The sequence below is a fragment of the Carassius carassius genome, chromosome 1 (assembly GCF_963082965.1).
Source record: "Carassius carassius chromosome 1, fCarCar2.1, whole genome shotgun sequence".
NCBI lineage: Eukaryota > Metazoa > Chordata > Actinopteri > Cypriniformes > Cyprinidae > Carassius > Carassius carassius.
The window spans coordinates 35662867-35680606 of NC_081755.1; the positions used below are offsets into that span (position 1 = coordinate 35662867).

The window sequence follows — 17740 nt, forward strand, 5'->3', positions numbered from 1 at the left end:
CTGAATATCACATATCACTGTTTCCAAAAAAAAAAAAAAAAAAAAAAATATATATATATATATATATATATATATATATATGGTCAATAGCATACTATAAAATTATATGGGATATGTGGCTTGTACAAATATAAGATAATTAAAACCAGATTATTCCCGATGACAGAACGTGAACAAGATAACCTTAGAAATGATTATTATTTTTTTTTTTTCATGTGAACATGAGCACTGTAGTGCTGTGAAGAGTCAGCTGTGCTACACTGATCATTATTTGTTTTGAAAGGCATAGGAACATGTTGAGCTTTGGGCATTATCCAGTCAAAACAACTTTGTTGATCCCACAGAGCTTTGTCTTCATCTTCTGGGATCATTTCCATGGGAGATTTCATGAATTATTCTCTGCCCTTTCTGTACATGCTAATTATTGTAAAAGGACATTAAAGCCACTAATGATATCCAATGAGATTTGCATTTATGAGTTTAAATGCATTTTATACACAGTCTGAAATAATCTACGCTTCTCTCACAGCAATGAGCAATAAATCATTCTGTTCAAAGTCAATGCATCTTAATGCTCAACAACATATGCAGCAAAGCAGTATGTAAAACATAATACCGCCCCTTAAGTATACTGTTATGTATCATTTCAATTAAGAAAAATATTACAGTTTACAACAAAGAAAGTATACGTGCTGGTTAAAATGTTTTGCCTTCAACAGAATGGAAACAGATTCTAAGACTGGCTCATTTAGAATAAATAAAATAGCAATAGCACTACAATGAACATGCTTTAGCGTGATGTTGTTTTTCAATACACATCTGGAGGAGAAACAAGAAACATAGAGTCACTAATACCTGAAAAGGTGCCTTTAATATCTTGTACCTGTTGAAGCCCCTGTAACAAAAATGCAGATTCTCATAATGGTATATTGATGATAATATTTGACCTATAAAAGTGCTAAAATTAACACACACTACAGTTTTAGGCATTCCTATCCTTATGTATTTGCATAAGGACATTTGAATATCAAAAAATGGCCCTGGTGTGTGTGATAAATGTCCAAGCTGTCCAAGCTGTCCAAGGTAACAAACAATATTCCACTGCAATCCGACTGATGTCTTGTGCTTATATATTACAGAGCAGGGTTGGGCATACACACAGATGCCTGTGATACATCTTCTGGAAGTTACTGAAATGATAATCATAACACTTTAACAGTAACTCCCAAGTTTCTTTACAAGGACATTTTAAATCCATTACCAATCTACCCATTATTGATGAATCTGTGACCTTGTTTGCTGGGGTCTGAGGCTACACAGTGCTATAATTTAACCAGACATTGTAAGTCAGCATATAATGATCTTATGAACTCTTGGTATGGTGAACTCTAGTGTGTTAAAGCATATTATGATGATAATAATTAATCTCGCTAAGGTTTCAGTGAGTAACAATCTTAGGAAAATACATAGAAATAGAAAAATGCAACATAAGCACAAATACGTGGAGCCTCAAGGGGTTAATTTACGTACTACATTCTACTTGAGTGTTTCTCAAACAGGAGTTAATAAGACTTGACTTGATCTAATGCCAGAGGGACCATAATTTCCATAATTTGATTATGACATATGTTTCCTTAAAGAGCAAGATAGGATAATTGATGACGTGGCTGAATATTGGACAAGTCAACTGATGTGACTATGACTACTCATAAAAAACTTTGAGATACACCCCATTAATCTGTGGCAACTGTAGATAAGAAACCAGATATAAACAGTGCTGCTTTGTTTTGTGTGCTGAGTGCAACACAAGCACTCTCCATCTAATAATTGTGAGATACAATGACGCAAGACATTCTTAGATAACAGTTAGCTGGTTACTTATTAATGACAGGTTCTCTTTTAAGGCCACCTCGAAAGATAAATGCGTAATCTGCCCACTGGCAAAGAAGAACCATTTAGAAGACCTTGGGGATTCAAAAGAGAATTGAACTTTTTAGCTGTAAGCAAGCAGAAATGAAAAGAGTTTTGAAAATAAAAGAAACGTTATGATGTAAAATGAGAAAGAAATGTTTCAGATTCTGCACTATTTCTAAGTCGCTATTCAAATCACTAATCAAATTAAATTTGTGAATTATTTGTAGCCTATACCATGTGTTCTTCCATCGAAGCTCAAGTTGCTCATTGGATCATCTCAATCACGCTAGAGAACATAATTATCAGATTTTACACAAATTTGCCGATTTGAAGGAAAAATGGGACTTTCTGGAATTTTTCAATTATCCGTTTACTTCAAATGTTGTGCTGATAATATCAATTTTAATGCAAAAAATATGTGTATTTTATTGGATGCAAATCGTAAAATAAAACCACACTGAGCGTGTCACTGAACTTTTCATCTCTCTCTCAAGAAAACAAAACAAAAATAAAACCTAAAGCAGTATAAAAAAGCAGTAAGCTTGTTTTAACTGCGGGTAGTAGCTTTTCAAATAGTTTTGTGGGTTACCCTGCAAACATGTTGTTGCTGGGCCAATGCTGTTTTTTTGCGGGCACAGTGGGCTAGGGCCACCCCAGACCAAACCCAGACAGGCCCGGTGCAGGCTTGCCCAGGGGAGGCCCACAGCTTTGGGCTCGCCGCAGGCTCTCTGTGAGCAGCCTACACTGACTGCCCACATTAATCCAGTGATGGCCCAGTTTTGGCCAGACATGAGCCTGTTAGTAAGAATTTTGTTGGGAGTTTTTTTCCTTACCACTAGGGGTGCTTGGGTGTTTTAGGTTTCTTTAAGTAAAGCCATGTGGTGGAGAGTTAGCAATAGCAAGCAGCAGTAGCCAACGTGGCTTACCTGCTGAACACATTGTGCTGTGTCCTGGTTGGGAAATGTGTCAAATCAAGCCCAGTATACACAAGTTTTTTTTTTTTTTAAGTGTAGCTTGCTGATGTTTTTTTTTGCAGAGATGGTACATGTATGTATGGCCTAAATTTGGATTGATGCTAAGAGTTTAATACATGTATTTGTATGCATTTTAGAAGGTCTCTTTATTGGTGAGGATACCACATCATGGTCCAGTTTAATATGGATCTAAAGTTATTTTCTACTATTTTTGATTGTTCCTGGTTAGGAAGAGTCTGGTGTTTGAGAGCGTGTGATTTCATTATAAGAGGTTGGATTATTCATTTGCCATCAGCCGTCTTTAGCTATGGACAGTGTTTGGTCACTGATGGACTACAGATAAGACTTTCGCACACATTAACTTTCACATGACGAAATCCTACAATCTTACATTTCTTTCTTTTTTCTTTTTTTGGCAATATTTAGGTATGTAGCTGTATTAACCTGAATTGAATGTTTTCTATTTTGTATTTAATAAATCCATTGATTTGAAATCCCTTTGACTACTGTACATTAGTTATGTGGCGTCTGCATCCATTTCAGATGTATAATAACTGTTTCCCCAAAGACCTAAGTTATAGTAGCTATAGTAGTAATGTTATAGATCAAGGGTGCTTCCTGTTCCTGGAGATCTACCTTGAGTTCAGTTCCAGCTCTGATTAAACAAACCTGTCTGTAATAATCAAGTGCTCCTTCAGATCCTATTAAGTTGGTTCAGTTGTGTTTGATCAGGACCAGGTTGGGCACTCCTGTTGTAGATTAATAGTGTGGGCTAAGTGTCAGTCTGCTAGGGGCCCTTAGGATAGTAAAGACCCAGTACAGTTGTGTTTGCAGGGTACAGACACAGCTATTCATGAATTAGGAAAGCAAGGTTTGCACACCTAAGAGTTTTGTTGAAAGGAATTCTTCGAAAGGTGTTACTAAATGTTGATTTTCACTCTGTAATTACAAGGTATCACTAAATGTGAGTTGAGTCTTTATGAGTCACCTCGTGCTGGACAGAACTGGAATAAACCAGTTTTACCCAGCTGGCTCACGACAGAGACACTGCAGTGATCCTCACAAGATGTTTCACTTTGGTGTGTACAAAATGACTGCTATTTGATAACTAAACTATTCATGAAATACGTGTTTTCCACAGAACACAGAAGGCTAGTCGCGGTTAAATCTAATTCAGTTCATTAGAATATGATAAGCTTATTTGCGAAAACAGATAACAGATTTTTAATTAATTTTCATAAATAATATTTTTCATTGTGTTATCATGTTTGTATTGTGTTAGCTGTATTTTTATTTATTATTATTATTATTATTATTATTATTATTAATCAGAACAACCCAACTGCCGTTTGATTGATAATAATTGGAATGCAGTAGATGCAATTTCAGCCTTCAGAGTTCAGATGCAAAAGCCTCTAAGTGTCATCTGAAAATTCATCTAAAATTTGGATTTTTATTAAGCTCCTATGCATAGGTTGAGTCATTTTACTTTAATGGCAATGTGCAGGTCCTTTTCCAGGCTATTAAAGTGAAATAACTGAACATAAATATAGAAACCTGATAAAAATCCTAATTTTAGATTAAAATTACAGATGGCACTTAGAGGCTTTTGCATCTGAAATCTGAAAGATTTATCTGTTTTTGAGTTAAAACGATTCGTGTGATTTTTTTCCCCCTGTGTAAACTGTACAGTATGTCTGTGTAAACACGGACAGGTGAGATTTGAGCTCAGTTCCCAGCGCGCTCCCGACTCTCTGGTATACTGCTGTCGCGTACGCGCGCCTGAAGACCGGCTTCAGCCGGTATAAAATCTGCCAAGCTTAAGAAAGAAGAAACAGACCGAGAGCTGTTAGATAGTACTTGATGCAATTATAATTTCAGTGTTTCTGAATTGCTAATGAAGTTGCACATAAGCTAGAATCGTTATATTTGAGCGGAGTGATTGTGACTCTTTCCCCTGATGCTCAGAGCGATGTTCTCCACTGAACACTTCAGCTGACGAGCCGGCTAACGTTAGCTCGCGTGCGCTTTGTTGTCTTTCAAAATTCCGAGTTCTCCTCAGTTTCTTCAACGTCTCGGTAAGTTAAAACGATTTACACTTAAACTATATTGAGGCATTAAGATTATTTATATATATATATATACATATATATATATATATATAATGTAAAAAAATTACGGGGTAGGTATGTAGGTATGTGATTAAGTTTACTCTTTGGAGTAATCTGAGTATTTTCACAGACAGTATTGCGTGTAATTGAGCACGATGTCCTGCTGCACTGCGTCTGAGGACAGAGATGCCTGATAAAGTTATTATACCGCTTATGATATGATAGTCAGCTGGGTCATTTTACGACTTATAATAGTGCCTAGTATTTGTGTCTAAATAGTTAAAACAGTCCACGTCTTGAGAAGTTTATTAGTGTATATAGACACTAGCTTTATTATTTTATACATTACAATATATATTAATGTGTATGCAACTATACATTAAGAGTTCCATTTGAAATTTTCTGCTAAAGTGAGCATTTTTCTCAGGCTTCTTCCTAAGTGTAAGTTCAGTAATTTCAGTGTAATGGCAATAAATACGTTATTTTTATTGCCATTAAAGTGAAATGACTAAACATGAACATAGGCAAAGGCTGTAGAATACATCTCGGTTACGTGTGTGAATCCTTGGTTCCCTGAATAGGGAACAGGGTGCTGCGATGACGTCATCGCTTTGGAAACACCTCCAGTGTGACAAATGTCTGAAGCCCTTATACCATCATGCCGATTTATTGGCCAATAGCCCTTAGCACCGCCCCGAGCATACGTACGTATGCTCATATATGCGTGCTGTGTGCTATTTCATCAGATTTTACACTATGACGAAGGAAGCGATATCGAAAGTAAGGAATGGCCAGCATCACAGCATCTCGTTCCCTATCCACACAAGTTGAACTTGATGAAAGTGCTAGGAGAGGACTAACCTGCCACAACACTGACATCTCCCATCAAAAGCTCTTAAAAGAGAGCCTGAGAAGAAGCCATTGCTCTCGTTAAACGAGCACGCACCTTAGAGGCAAAGTCACACCACGCACCTCATAGGCTAAAGATGTAGTACTATCTGACCCCGCATAGCAAGGGAGAAGAACTCCAACCAATTGCTGAGAGCGAACAGTGTCAAAGCAGCCTTAGGATATACTAGGCCTAAGAAGGAGTAAGACTTAACCAACCTTTGCGAAAAGTCCACACAAGAGGAGCTGACAGAGCCTGCAGATCCTCATTCCTCTAACAGAGAAAAGATGATTTCAAAGTTATCTGACAGACTTAAAAGGCTCAAATGGATGGCCTGCCAGGCCTTCTAACCGAAATAAGTTCCAAAAAGGATCTGTGCTGGGTGGAAAGGCCTAAGCTATATCGTCCCTGCATAAATGGGAAACCAGAGGGTGACATCCCTCTGAAACACCTCTATGGGTAATGCCCAGCAGATATGGCAGCCACATAAACCTGTGGCAGGTCCCTACAGGGTAATGGACTGGTTCCAGATTGTGTCCGCTTAAGGGCATATAGCGCCATGTACGAGTGGGCCAAAACGGTACCACCAAAAACAGATGTTCACTCTGACCAACCTTACTCTAAACAGAATCGTTTGGAAGCAAACAGGTAGATGGGAAGGCATAAGACTGGTCCTGGGCCATTCTTGGCTAGAGCGTCCACACCCAGAGGCGACGGAGGAGACAAGGAAACCAGAGTGGGCAATGCACATACTCGAAGCAAACAATCCACTTCTGCTCGGCCGAACATCTGCCATATGAGACTCGACCACCTGAGAGTGCAATCTCCATTCTCCAGCCTTCAACTTAGCCTCAAGAGTAAGTCCACTCCTCAGTTCAGGTTACCTGGGACATGAACTGCTCTGATCGACAGGAACCTGGTCTGAGTCCAAAGAAGAACACGTCTCACCAACTTGATAGGGGGCGAGAGCGTAATCCTCTCTGACCAATGTATGAGACCACAACATGGCTGTGGTCTCATACAGTCCTTGACCTAATGTAAAAGCCACTCAATTGGTGTTCAAGGCCAGTTCAATGGAATAATAATGTATTGGCAAGCTTCATTCAAAAGGCAAACCTGAGGAACTTCCTGTGTCTCTTGACGATCTGGATGCAGAAGTATGCACCCTTAGACTGATGGTCACAAACCAATCTCCGGTTCAGATAGAGACAGGATGAACATCTGTGTCTGCATCTTGACATTGCTTACTCCAAGCACAAAGTTAGGTGAAGTAAATCCAATCAACCCAAATAAGCTGGATGGTATAACCATACGACAGCCTGATCCTCCCTCATGAGGCCCCGAGACAACTGAGTTGCGGGAAAAACCTCTGAAACAGGAATTGATACTAAATCAGGCTTGCCAGTACCAACCACAGAGTGGGGACTTGGATTTCAACATAGGCCCTGCACCAATGGCTTTAGGGCTATCCTCTCCATCTTCAAAGCTAAAGCATGGAGAACTTTAAATCAGTCCAAAACGCAATATGCGGCAGAAGCTCTTCCACTTATTTGATTCAGCTCAATGCAGCAGCGTAGCTGAAAGAAATAGTAATTAGTCGGGCAAACTAATGCTTGGTAGCTCTAAGCGCCAAAAACCATAGTGCACAACTTACCATCCTAACATCAGTGCCTCTCATGTTATTTAATAAATTTGAGAAAACACTTGATCCAGGGAGGTAGTAGAGCAAAAGGGTTTTTATATTGATAAGCTCGTCCCTTAACCCATAGTTTATATCTACAGCTTGTGTCGCCTGCGAGCTCAAGAGCCAGGGGCTGCTGTAGAGTATGCATCATCCAATCCACAGCCGAAAGAATCGATTACCAGCTTCCGGAGCGGGAATCAGATTTGACTAACCACCTGACTCACGAGGCGCTCTTCTGCTGAGCGTGCACGGTCCGGGGAAGAGAGTGAGAGAAAAAGGGGGATTAATTACATTATCTCACTCTCTGAACACTCCGGCTCATGGCCGTCACCCAAGCGTCGGGCTCATGCGGTGCCTCGGAAACCGCAGAACTAGAACAGTGGGGGTTGAACGAACATCTCTCCTTCCTCAGAAAGAGAGCGAGCCCAGAGTGCAACTTACTTATTTTCAAACAAAGATAATAACGAATACAACAATAGATAATGGCTGCTAATTTTTTATTGGTAAAAATTAAAAAAACAATTGTCATTTGGAAGTGTGTAGGCCTTCTTGCATTATTATGCTGTAACATTATGATTATACTGTATATTCAGTGGCATAAAATGGTCTTTAAAATGACAATAATATCACTTATTCCGATTATTGCTGGGGCAATATATCGCTCAACAAAGAATTGTTATTGTGAGAGGCCTATGTGTGTGTGTGAAAGTTAGAAAGTGTTGCTTGGCTCTGGCACTCCCTTTTTTCTATGATATCCTAGCAGTGGTTACATAAGTGTTTTATGCAAACTTAGTTTTAGCACCTTGAAAGGTAAAATAATCCAACAGACAGCCGATTAAAGACATGAGCGGCTTGCAAACAAACCCCGCTGTTGAGTTGACAAGGGCACACCATCAAAGCCGCTGCGGAAATTATATCATTCCTAAAACGGTCTTTACTGTAACTTTGCTTACATTTACAGAAACGCCAGTGTGCATCATGACAGGAATAATGTCTGCCCTGAAGGGCTGCACAAACCCCAATGTGTACGACGAGGTGCCAGACGGAGGCTGGGGTTGGCTGGTGGCTGCTGCCTTCTTCTTTGTGGAGGTTTTCACCTATGGCATCATCAAGATTTTTGGGATCTTCCTCCAGGACCTCATGACAGACTTTAATGAAACCAACAGCAGAGTGTCTTGGGTCGTCTCCATCTGTGTCTTTGTCATGGCCTTCACAGGTAATTCAGTCTAGACTGTTTAAAGATACAATACGATAGTACTAGGTGTACCTCACCGTGTTTACACAAAACAAATGGTGTTTAAACAAGAGAAAAATACTGTATGGTACAGCAGAAAGATTTAAGAATGTTGTCTGGTGAATGTCTTTATGGGTTACTTCACTTTTGCAAACCTAAATCCATTTTTAATTACTGGCTTTTGCTTTTCCTATCATAGAGGCATCTGTAAAAGCCATTGTATGCTATTTTTAAGTTTGCTCCATCATTATCAATGCAGGTTTTAATCTACAGTGACCGCAACTACACCAAACACACAACTCAGTTTTAGTTCAGGGAAGTTGAGGGGAAAAATAGGTCATTATAAAAAGACCGGGCATATCCCAAAAGGCGGGGCGGGTGCAAAGTATAAAATAAAGAAACAAGCTGTGTCATCAGATATGTCTTTTCCATGTAATTCTCTCAAGCCTCAAAGGTGTAGTTGAACCAATAAAAGTGACATTTCTGCCTTAATTTTCTCACCCTCACGTCATTTCACAAGAGGATATTTTGAGAAACATCTTTTTTGGTCCATTCAGTCAAAGTCAATGGACACCAAAAATTGTTTGGTTACCAACTTTCTTCAGAATATCTTCTTTTTAATGTTTCACAAATGAAATAATGGTGAGAGCTGGGTCAACTATCCCTTTAAATAATGCACAAAAAGATACTGAGTTCTTTCGGTGTGAACCTGTCAAACTGATTCTGTCTCCCAAGCTCATCTTTTCATATTGGCTTTTGTTCAGAGAGGCAAGCAATGCCCCATTTAGTGCATGTGCTGAACTGTGCTGTGTAAGGACTGCCGGCTGACTGGAGATTCACTCACTTTACCCAGTGACCATTACATGACTCAGTGGATGGATTCACATTTTTCCAGCTAAGAGGGCTTCAAAGGATCATACGTGTTCAAACAGCAGCAGTCATTTAGATGTCTCAGATTGAAAGTGACTAGTCCAAGCAAAACTTGCTAGTGATTCTGTCTTCATGCTTTTGCTGGAAAAATGAACCCACCATTAATAGATAGTTTAGGATAGTTGTGAGAAGGAAGTGCATGTATTCACTGTGTTTGTAACTGAATTTGAGCTGTGAGACTGAGTGTTATTGGAAGTGTTTATGATTGGCACCTTCTTTCCCACAGCTCCTCTCTCCACGCTGATGAGTAACCGTTTTGGCTATCGGCCTGTTGTCATGCTCGGTGGACTCCTGATCAGCCTGGGTACAATTACAACAGCCCTTACTAACTCCATCATTGAGATGTACATTACCATGGGAATGGTTGCAGGTAAATCCAGCTCGAGTGTGGGTTTATATTTGTGATGCATGTTTCGTCCCGTATAATCATATAACCAAATATGTTCGGTAAATGATTTTTTTTTTTTTTTTTGCAAGCGCAGTGTGTAACTGAAAACATTTTTCCTCAGGGTGGTGTGGCATGATATTGTGAAAACTGATTAATATTTAGTTTTTATATTAAAGATGGAACAGATTTTCTTTACATAGCATTTGCAAAGTGACAATCTTCAATTTTGTGTAAAACTGTTCTTAGAATCTTAGAATAAGAATCTTAGAATCTGGTTAAAGTTCTATTTTAGAAAAACTGCTGTTCTTTCTATTCATCAAAAGAACTTAAGCACCTCAGCTATTTTCAACATTTATAATAAAAAGAAATGTTTGTTGAGCAGCAAATCATCTTATTTGAATGATTTCTGAAGGATCATGTGACACTAGAGAGTAATTACTGCTTAAAATGTAGCTTTTCATCACAGGCCTAAATTACATTTTAAAATGTATACGGATAAAAAACATTTGTTTTTTAAATTTGTAATAATATTTCACAATATTGCTGTTTTACATTATTTTTGATCAAATAAATGCAGCCTTGGTAAGCAAAAGAGACTTCTTTCAAAACAGTTATAAATCTTACTAAGCTCAAACTTATGAAAGGTAGAATATTTTCGGTCATATAAATAATAGTCATGACTTCTGTCATTTCCTATGTTTATTTTATTTTTTGTTTCATTACTTGAATATTTTCCCTAGTAAGAATGATGTTCTCGTCTAAAGACAGAGAGGGAATTCAAGCAGTGCTGTGACTGGTGTATGATTGTCAGCATCACTAATCCTGATTCTTGACAGCTTTAGTAACACACACCCTTCTATAACAAGATGAACGTATCATAGTGTTTTCATGTGTTGACATACAGCTGTCAGATATTACACAGACACTAATTTGTTAAAATATATCGCATAATGTACATTCTAAATACTTTAATATAACCTTAAGATTTAATTTTGATTAAATAATGTATTCACACTCAAGCCATCTAATCCACATACGGAGAATCCCTTTTTCATTTATTGTTAAAGAAATGATTTTAAAAAAATGTATAAATGCTCTCAATTGCTCAGTTTTGAATTGACTCTCAGTGTGACCACATAATCATTTTGTTTTTCAGATTTCTCAAAAGATGCACTGCTAGCTTTCCCCAAATATCAAAACACTCCCTCCCCACCATCATTAGTTGATCCTAACCTCGCCGATCTTTGTTTCTCCTTGTCTCTTTCTTGTCTCTTTTAAATACAGTTTTCTTTCAGCCCCTTGTCCAGTTTATGTTACGGAAGAGAGCGGCCTGGTTCTTGGTGTGCTTTGAGCCCGGCCCCTCAGACTGACCTGAGCCCCTTGTGTTGAAGGGACCAGTGGCTGTCATCTCCCTCTTTGCATTTATTTACAGGCCTGGGCTACTGTCTTACCTTCCTGCCTACAGTTACTATCTTGTCGCAGTACTTCAGCAAGCGCCGTTCCCTCGTCACATCCATAGCCTCCACAGGAGAATGCTTCTCCCTGCTAGCACTTGCACCAGGTATGATCATTAAAGCTGTGCAATCTGGATAGTTCACGCCAAATGGAAATTGCATAATTTACTCACCCTCAAGTCATTCATTCTTTTGCAATGCATAGCACAAAACATACTTTGAAAAATGTTCCATCTGTTTTTATCCGAAACCGTATTGAACCCCATTGACTTTCATTGAAACAAAACCACTGGGACATTTAAAAAATATATATCTTCTTTTGAGCTCCACAGATCATACAGGTTTGAAACAACATGTGGCTGATCACATGATTTATTATCTTTTAACACCCAGGCAGACTTGTTTTGAATGTTATATATTAGCTAATCATGTAAAGTTTCTTTGGAAGTCATAGCGCTAAAAGACTATTATTTTTCACAGGAAGCCTATTGTTTTTTCAGACATGTTGTAAAACTGGTCTTTCCGTAATTCTTTTCATTTGAATTCACGTTGCAGCTATGAATGTGCTGAAGGAGCAGATCGGCTGGCGTAACTGCTTGATCGTGATTGGGGTTATGCAGGCCTCAATTATTGTCTGTGGGGCTCTGCTAAAGCCAATAGTCATTAAACCCAAACCCAAACCCACCACCCCAGAGGGCTCGACATCCCCCCTTAAAGAACCCGAATCCAAATATGACCTGGAGAATGAATTCACACGGACCTCTCTCGGCTCTGTGGACTCAGGTGTCCAGTCCGTCACTTCTTCCCAGATCAACCTGTCCGAGGGCCAGGAATCTACAGAACAGGAGAAAAAAGCACTTAAGGAAAAGGAGGAAGAAGAAAACAAGCAACCAATGCTGCCTGAGACCCCAATCAAACAGGAACTAGAAGATTCGAGTGCCTCTAGGCCCAAGTTGTTGGACTTCTCTGTGCTCAGAGACGCCAGTTTCAACTGCTACGCACTGTTTGGCCTGTTCGCCACTCTGGGCTTCTTCGCTCCGCAGCTCTACGTCATTGAGCTGAGCGTGAGTCGAGGAGTGTCACGTGACCGCGCCACCTACATGCTCTCGGCCATGGCCGTGGCTGAGATTCTAGGTCGTCTGTCCATGGGTTGGGTGCTCAATCGCAGGCCCATCCGCAAAATCTACATCCTGCTGATTTGCACGGTGCTGCTGTGTCCGGTGCTGGTCGCCTTCACCTTTGTCACTGAGTTCTGGGGCCTCATGTCCTGCTCCTGTTTCTATGGCTTCCTGCTGGGCACCGTGGCCTCCAGTCACATCCCAATGCTGGCTGAAGATGACGTGATCGGCATTCAGAGAATGTCATCGGCTGTTGGCGTCTATGTCTGTATCCAGAGCTTTGCAGGACTGGCCGGTCCACCTTTAGGAGGTAAAAGCAGCCTCTGTAAACTAATGCGGTTACAAGCCACTTTGAACACCTCAGCAGAGGAACCGGCTACAACAGGGGTTTTTAAAAAGACATTCAAAAATGTTGTGAAGGACCTCTTTAATAAAATACAAAAGCAGCTGTGCATCTTAATGCATAAAAAGCCATTTATATTGTGTGAGAAAAATTAAAAAAATCCCACAAACAAATATTATTCAATTATATTTTATTTACGTATATAATTCATATTATTATGAGAAAAATATTCAATTTAAAAAACTATCAAACATCATCAAATTTGATTAAATTATTACCTTTTATAATTACATGTTAATTAGACAACAAATTACATTTGTTACATCGTCAGTGTGCTGCTAATGTGAAATGTAAAACATTTTAGACCAGTCTTTAGAATGTATGAGAATGTAAACAAAAAAAAATCTCGTTATATTTCATTAATATCTTAAGTTCATCTTAACTTTGATAGCACTAAAAATTTATTTTGCAAGCTTGTTTTCTTTCAAATGTGACCCCCATGAATCTGGACTCTGATTTGAAATACACTTGCAAACCATTCATACTTCTTCCTCCAGAAATAGTTATAAACCTATAAATTTGCCTCCCAAAGATTTATAGAGGTCATCTTGTGTTTTTTTGTTTCAGGTTTTCTGGTAGACAGGACTGACAATTACGGATCAGCCTTTTACTCCTGCACAGCTGGAATGGGAGTCGGGGCTCTGTTTCTTGGACTGGTGCGTCCAGCCAAAACTGGCCTTTGCCTTTGGAGGAAGAGAAATGACCAGCAAACAACAGACGGAGACTCCAGCTCACAGGGTAGTGATAAAGGCCCTGCTGACTTTGTAGAAATGGACATGGAGATCGACAACAGTCCTGCAAAGAGCAAACCTTGGCCAGTGTGAATACTGCCTCGCCTCGCCTCAAGAGTAAACACACTCATCCTTCACTTGAATCATCATCCCAAAGGCTGCCATACACAAACCCTGTGCAAACAGGTTAAAAAATATAACTTTACATCAATTAAAGAAGAGTTTGATCACTCTTCATTGCACTTTTTTGCTGACCACCTAATCATAATCCCCCAAAAACGTTTACATTCCTTGTGTCTATTTATTGAAAAGAATCAAGTTTTGAGGTTTCTTTCCGGTCATAGTGTGCACCGCGTACTAGTCTCTACAGATAAACACACTTTTAGAGAGGACAAGAATTAAACCCATTAAGCATTCAGTGCTATTCCTTTCATTTACCAAAGTCTTAGTGTGAAATGCAACTTTGCTCTTTATTTCATTATTATATTGTGAACAAACCATCATACTACTTTGACCACTTCTGGCTTTAACATCTAAAAAGAAACCTCAGGCTGTTTTGCTGCTTACAGTAAGGCCATGATGCATATGTATATTATGTTAGGTTGCATTCAGAGTTGAAGGTGAGACAGGTACAGAGCCGTCTTGTGTTTCAGGTTTATATGTCATTTGCTTGTCTATAGATAACGGGTCTGTGTTCAATGGTTTAATATTTAACTAGTATTGCTATTGCAAATGGAAACTAAGATGGCAACATCTCAGCTTAGATACTAATGTGGCTCTGATGATAAAGCAGGACTTGGACCACTCGGTCTTCCATAAAGAGTAAGTAACCCATCGTCAGTCAGAACTGAATGAAGGATTACTTATGCTGACCCAACAATTCCTGCTCAGACATGTAGAAACACCTTCAAGAGTTTTTTATGAAAAATTGTGGCTATAGAATGTCATGTTATCGCTGTAAGTTGAAGTGCACCATCTGTGCCTTGTCAAATAATTCTGCAGAATTATGAAGAGCGTTTTACTTGAAACGGGAAGCTTAAAGTGGCCGTTCACATAGAATGCATTCTTTCATTTTAAAACAAGATACGCGCTACAAAGTGTATTTTTAAAATGTCAAAGATGCCGGTCTATTGCACGTTCACTTAAAAAAAACGTCGACCAATGGAAAAGAATGTGTAAACCGAGAGTCTGAAATTCTGTTCGATTAACACGGTCTCCACTTCTTTAAAAACAACTGTATGTGAGTTTTTTTTAAACCTTTAAAATATCAGTTTTAAGATGATTCTGAAGGTACACTGACTTTTAATAAGGCAAATGTCTTCTGTGCACCCCCACACCTCCTCCCAAACATCTGTTCTGAGTGTCTGTATGTTTGGTGCACAGGTACGAAATTCTGCAAAAAGGGCTGAACAGCAAGGGCAGCAACAAATACACGTGGTATTACTACAGTGATATGTGCACAATAGTGAATTGCTCTCAGCTGTAGGGGGTTCCAAAATCGCAATTAAAAAAAAAAAACTAAAACGACAGTTGCTTTATTTTTTTTTTAAGTAATGCACATCAATGATCTATAGGTCCGTAAAAAGTAGCGCAATGGAACATGTTCTGTGAGAACCAGTCCTGAAAATAATAGACTGAATGAGCATCTTGACTAGTATTTTTTTATGTGTAATTCACTACACAAATGACAGAAGAATGGGTAATTTGATGGAGAGAAATGACAGTATATGAGTACTAGAGTTAGTTTAAAGGGGTCATATGACGTTGCTAAAAAGAACATTATTTTTTTTGTATTTGGTGTATTGAAAAAAAAAAATACCCACATCATTTTCCACATTCTGTATATTATTAATACTCCTCTATGCCCCGCCTTCTGAAACGCGTAGATTTTTACAAAGCTTATTGTTCTGAAAAGTGAGGTGTGCTCGGATTGGCCAGCTATACAGTACGTTATGATTGGCCGAATACTTCAAGCATGTGATGGAAATGTTATGCCCTTCACCATACTGTGATGACGTGTCCCAGTCAGAACACCGGCATGACAAGACTATAACAGAACCCATGACAAACAAGGCATTTGTTGCATCCAGTGGGGATATAATTACTGATTATAATGACTTATACTCTTTTACGCATTGCGTTGCATCACACCACGTAAACATAAAACCATGTCTGCATTTGTGATTGGAGAAACAACAAACAACAAGCCCTACTCTACACTGCTCAAAACTCACATTTGAATCATCAGGGGCAAATTCTTTAAATATGTAAATGTACTTACAGACAGCAAGTCAGAACAGCCAGCATGGTGGTCTACTCTGCCAGGATCAGGAAACACCCCTCCATAAAATGTGCTGCACACATCTGAATACCTGGATTGCAGTGTTCTGAACAGTGTTGTAAATACAACTTAACCACTGATTTATAGTCGTATCCTCTTTTGGAAGACCAAACTAAGTATTTTCATTTTCACAATGAGACACAGCGTCTCCACAACATGACGGCGGTGGCAACAATACTACAGCAAGAATCAAAGTCACACCTTTCTTTGCGTCAACATTTGGGCAGTGTTATGCAAATCTTCCCACACAGTGACGTAGACGTGGGGGTGAGTTTGAAAGAGGTGTTTTAGAAGGACGTGGATGAGTCTGAACTTTATAAAGAATTTGGATTTGAGACTTTAGTCTTTGCAACATTACAGATCTTATTTATGGACCAAGAGCTTGTAACGCTCCAAAGAGAAAGGAAAATTTTAAATCTGATCATATGACCCCTTTAAAATGAAAAAAAGAATGAAATGCATTCTAGCACCATGTACTGAAGGAGTCTGTAGGTAAAACCCATTAAAGCACTTACCTAATGACTTGAAACCTTATGTACCTCTTATGTACTGTAAACTCTTTTAATTTGTCATACATGCATTTAAATACAGCGTGTTTGGGTTTTGTACTTTTGATGAGAAGACATTTGGTGTGTCCTTTTTAATTTTTTTAATGTAATGCAGACTTCTGACTGAGGTCCTGCACTTCTGTTCTGAATAATGCAATTACAGTACATGTTCAATGTAGAATAAAAGCAGTGATTTTTATAACCAAATCCTGTCAACCTTGGTCATCATTTGATACTACACAGGGTCATCCTCATTGGGGAACATCACACAAGCAGATCATATTGTAGTGGCCTATAATATGAAGTAGTCACATGATCACGTTGCTGTGCTGCAGCAGTGTCCCTCTGCAGAAGAGAAGCACAGCTCATGCTGCTGCAGTGACTGTGACCTCACTCTGTGGAGACAGCAGTCTGGTGACTTAGAAGTGTGAAGTTCCCGAAAATGCCTCTCCTTTGTGCACATTATTTTTTGCTGAATCATCCATGACACTAAATTATAATTATGAATCACAGTTGTTCACACAGTTCCTTAAATAACATTTTAGTTTTAATATAAATCAAGCATAGTTTATAAAACTCTTTTTAAGAACAGTATTTTGTCATCTATATTACAGTTGAGCAATTCAGAAATTAATGTTTCAATGTTTAAGCATATTAGCAACAGTTTGGACAGGACCCTCTTCTATTCTGACATGACAATGCCTCGGTGTATGAGGCAAGCTTCAAAAAGAAATGATTGATTCGGTCAGTGTGGAAGCCAAGTTAAAATGCCATGAAGTTAAAAGGATATAAAAAAATGAATAATGCATCGTTTTAAAAGATTATTTTGAATCTTTTAATGTTGTCATAAAAATGAGAAAAATGGGATAAATTTGGTGTAACACTACAGCCTAGTGTTCACAAAAACGGAATTGGGCTTTCACTGATTCGTTTAAGAAATATTTGTTGAAATTAAACAAGTTGCAGAATTGCTTATAGTTATTACAAAAAAACAAAAAAAACAAAACAAAAACAATGATAG

At 38.7% G+C, this 17740-nt stretch overlaps 1 protein-coding gene across 1 annotated transcript; it reads left to right on the forward strand.

The window, feature by feature from the left end:
* The first annotated feature begins 4650 nt into the window (after positions 1-4650).
* On the forward strand, positions 4651-14945 carry slc16a6b (solute carrier family 16 member 6b). Its single transcript, XM_059557221.1, has 6 exons — positions 4651-4966; positions 8534-8788; positions 9963-10106; positions 11557-11685; positions 12134-13006; positions 13667-14945. Exons 2-6 carry the CDS (start codon positions 8551-8553, stop codon positions 13921-13923), a joined length of 1641 nt encoding a protein of 546 aa, XP_059413204.1. The 5' UTR covers positions 4651-4966; positions 8534-8550; the 3' UTR covers positions 13924-14945.
* The last annotated feature ends 2795 nt before the right edge of the window (positions 14946-17740 follow it).

Coding starts and splice junctions, on each gene's coding strand:
- slc16a6b (XM_059557221.1), top strand. CDS start 8,551: ATGACAGGAATAATGTCTGCCCTGAAGGGCTGCACAAACCCCAATGTG. Junction 8,789..9,962: donor CTTTGTCATGGCCTTCACAG/GTAATTCAGTCT, acceptor TCTTTCCCACAG/CTCCTCTCTCCACGCTGATG. Junction 13,007..13,666: donor GGCCGGTCCACCTTTAGGAG/GTAAAAGCAGCC, acceptor TTTTTGTTTCAG/GTTTTCTGGTAGACAGGACT.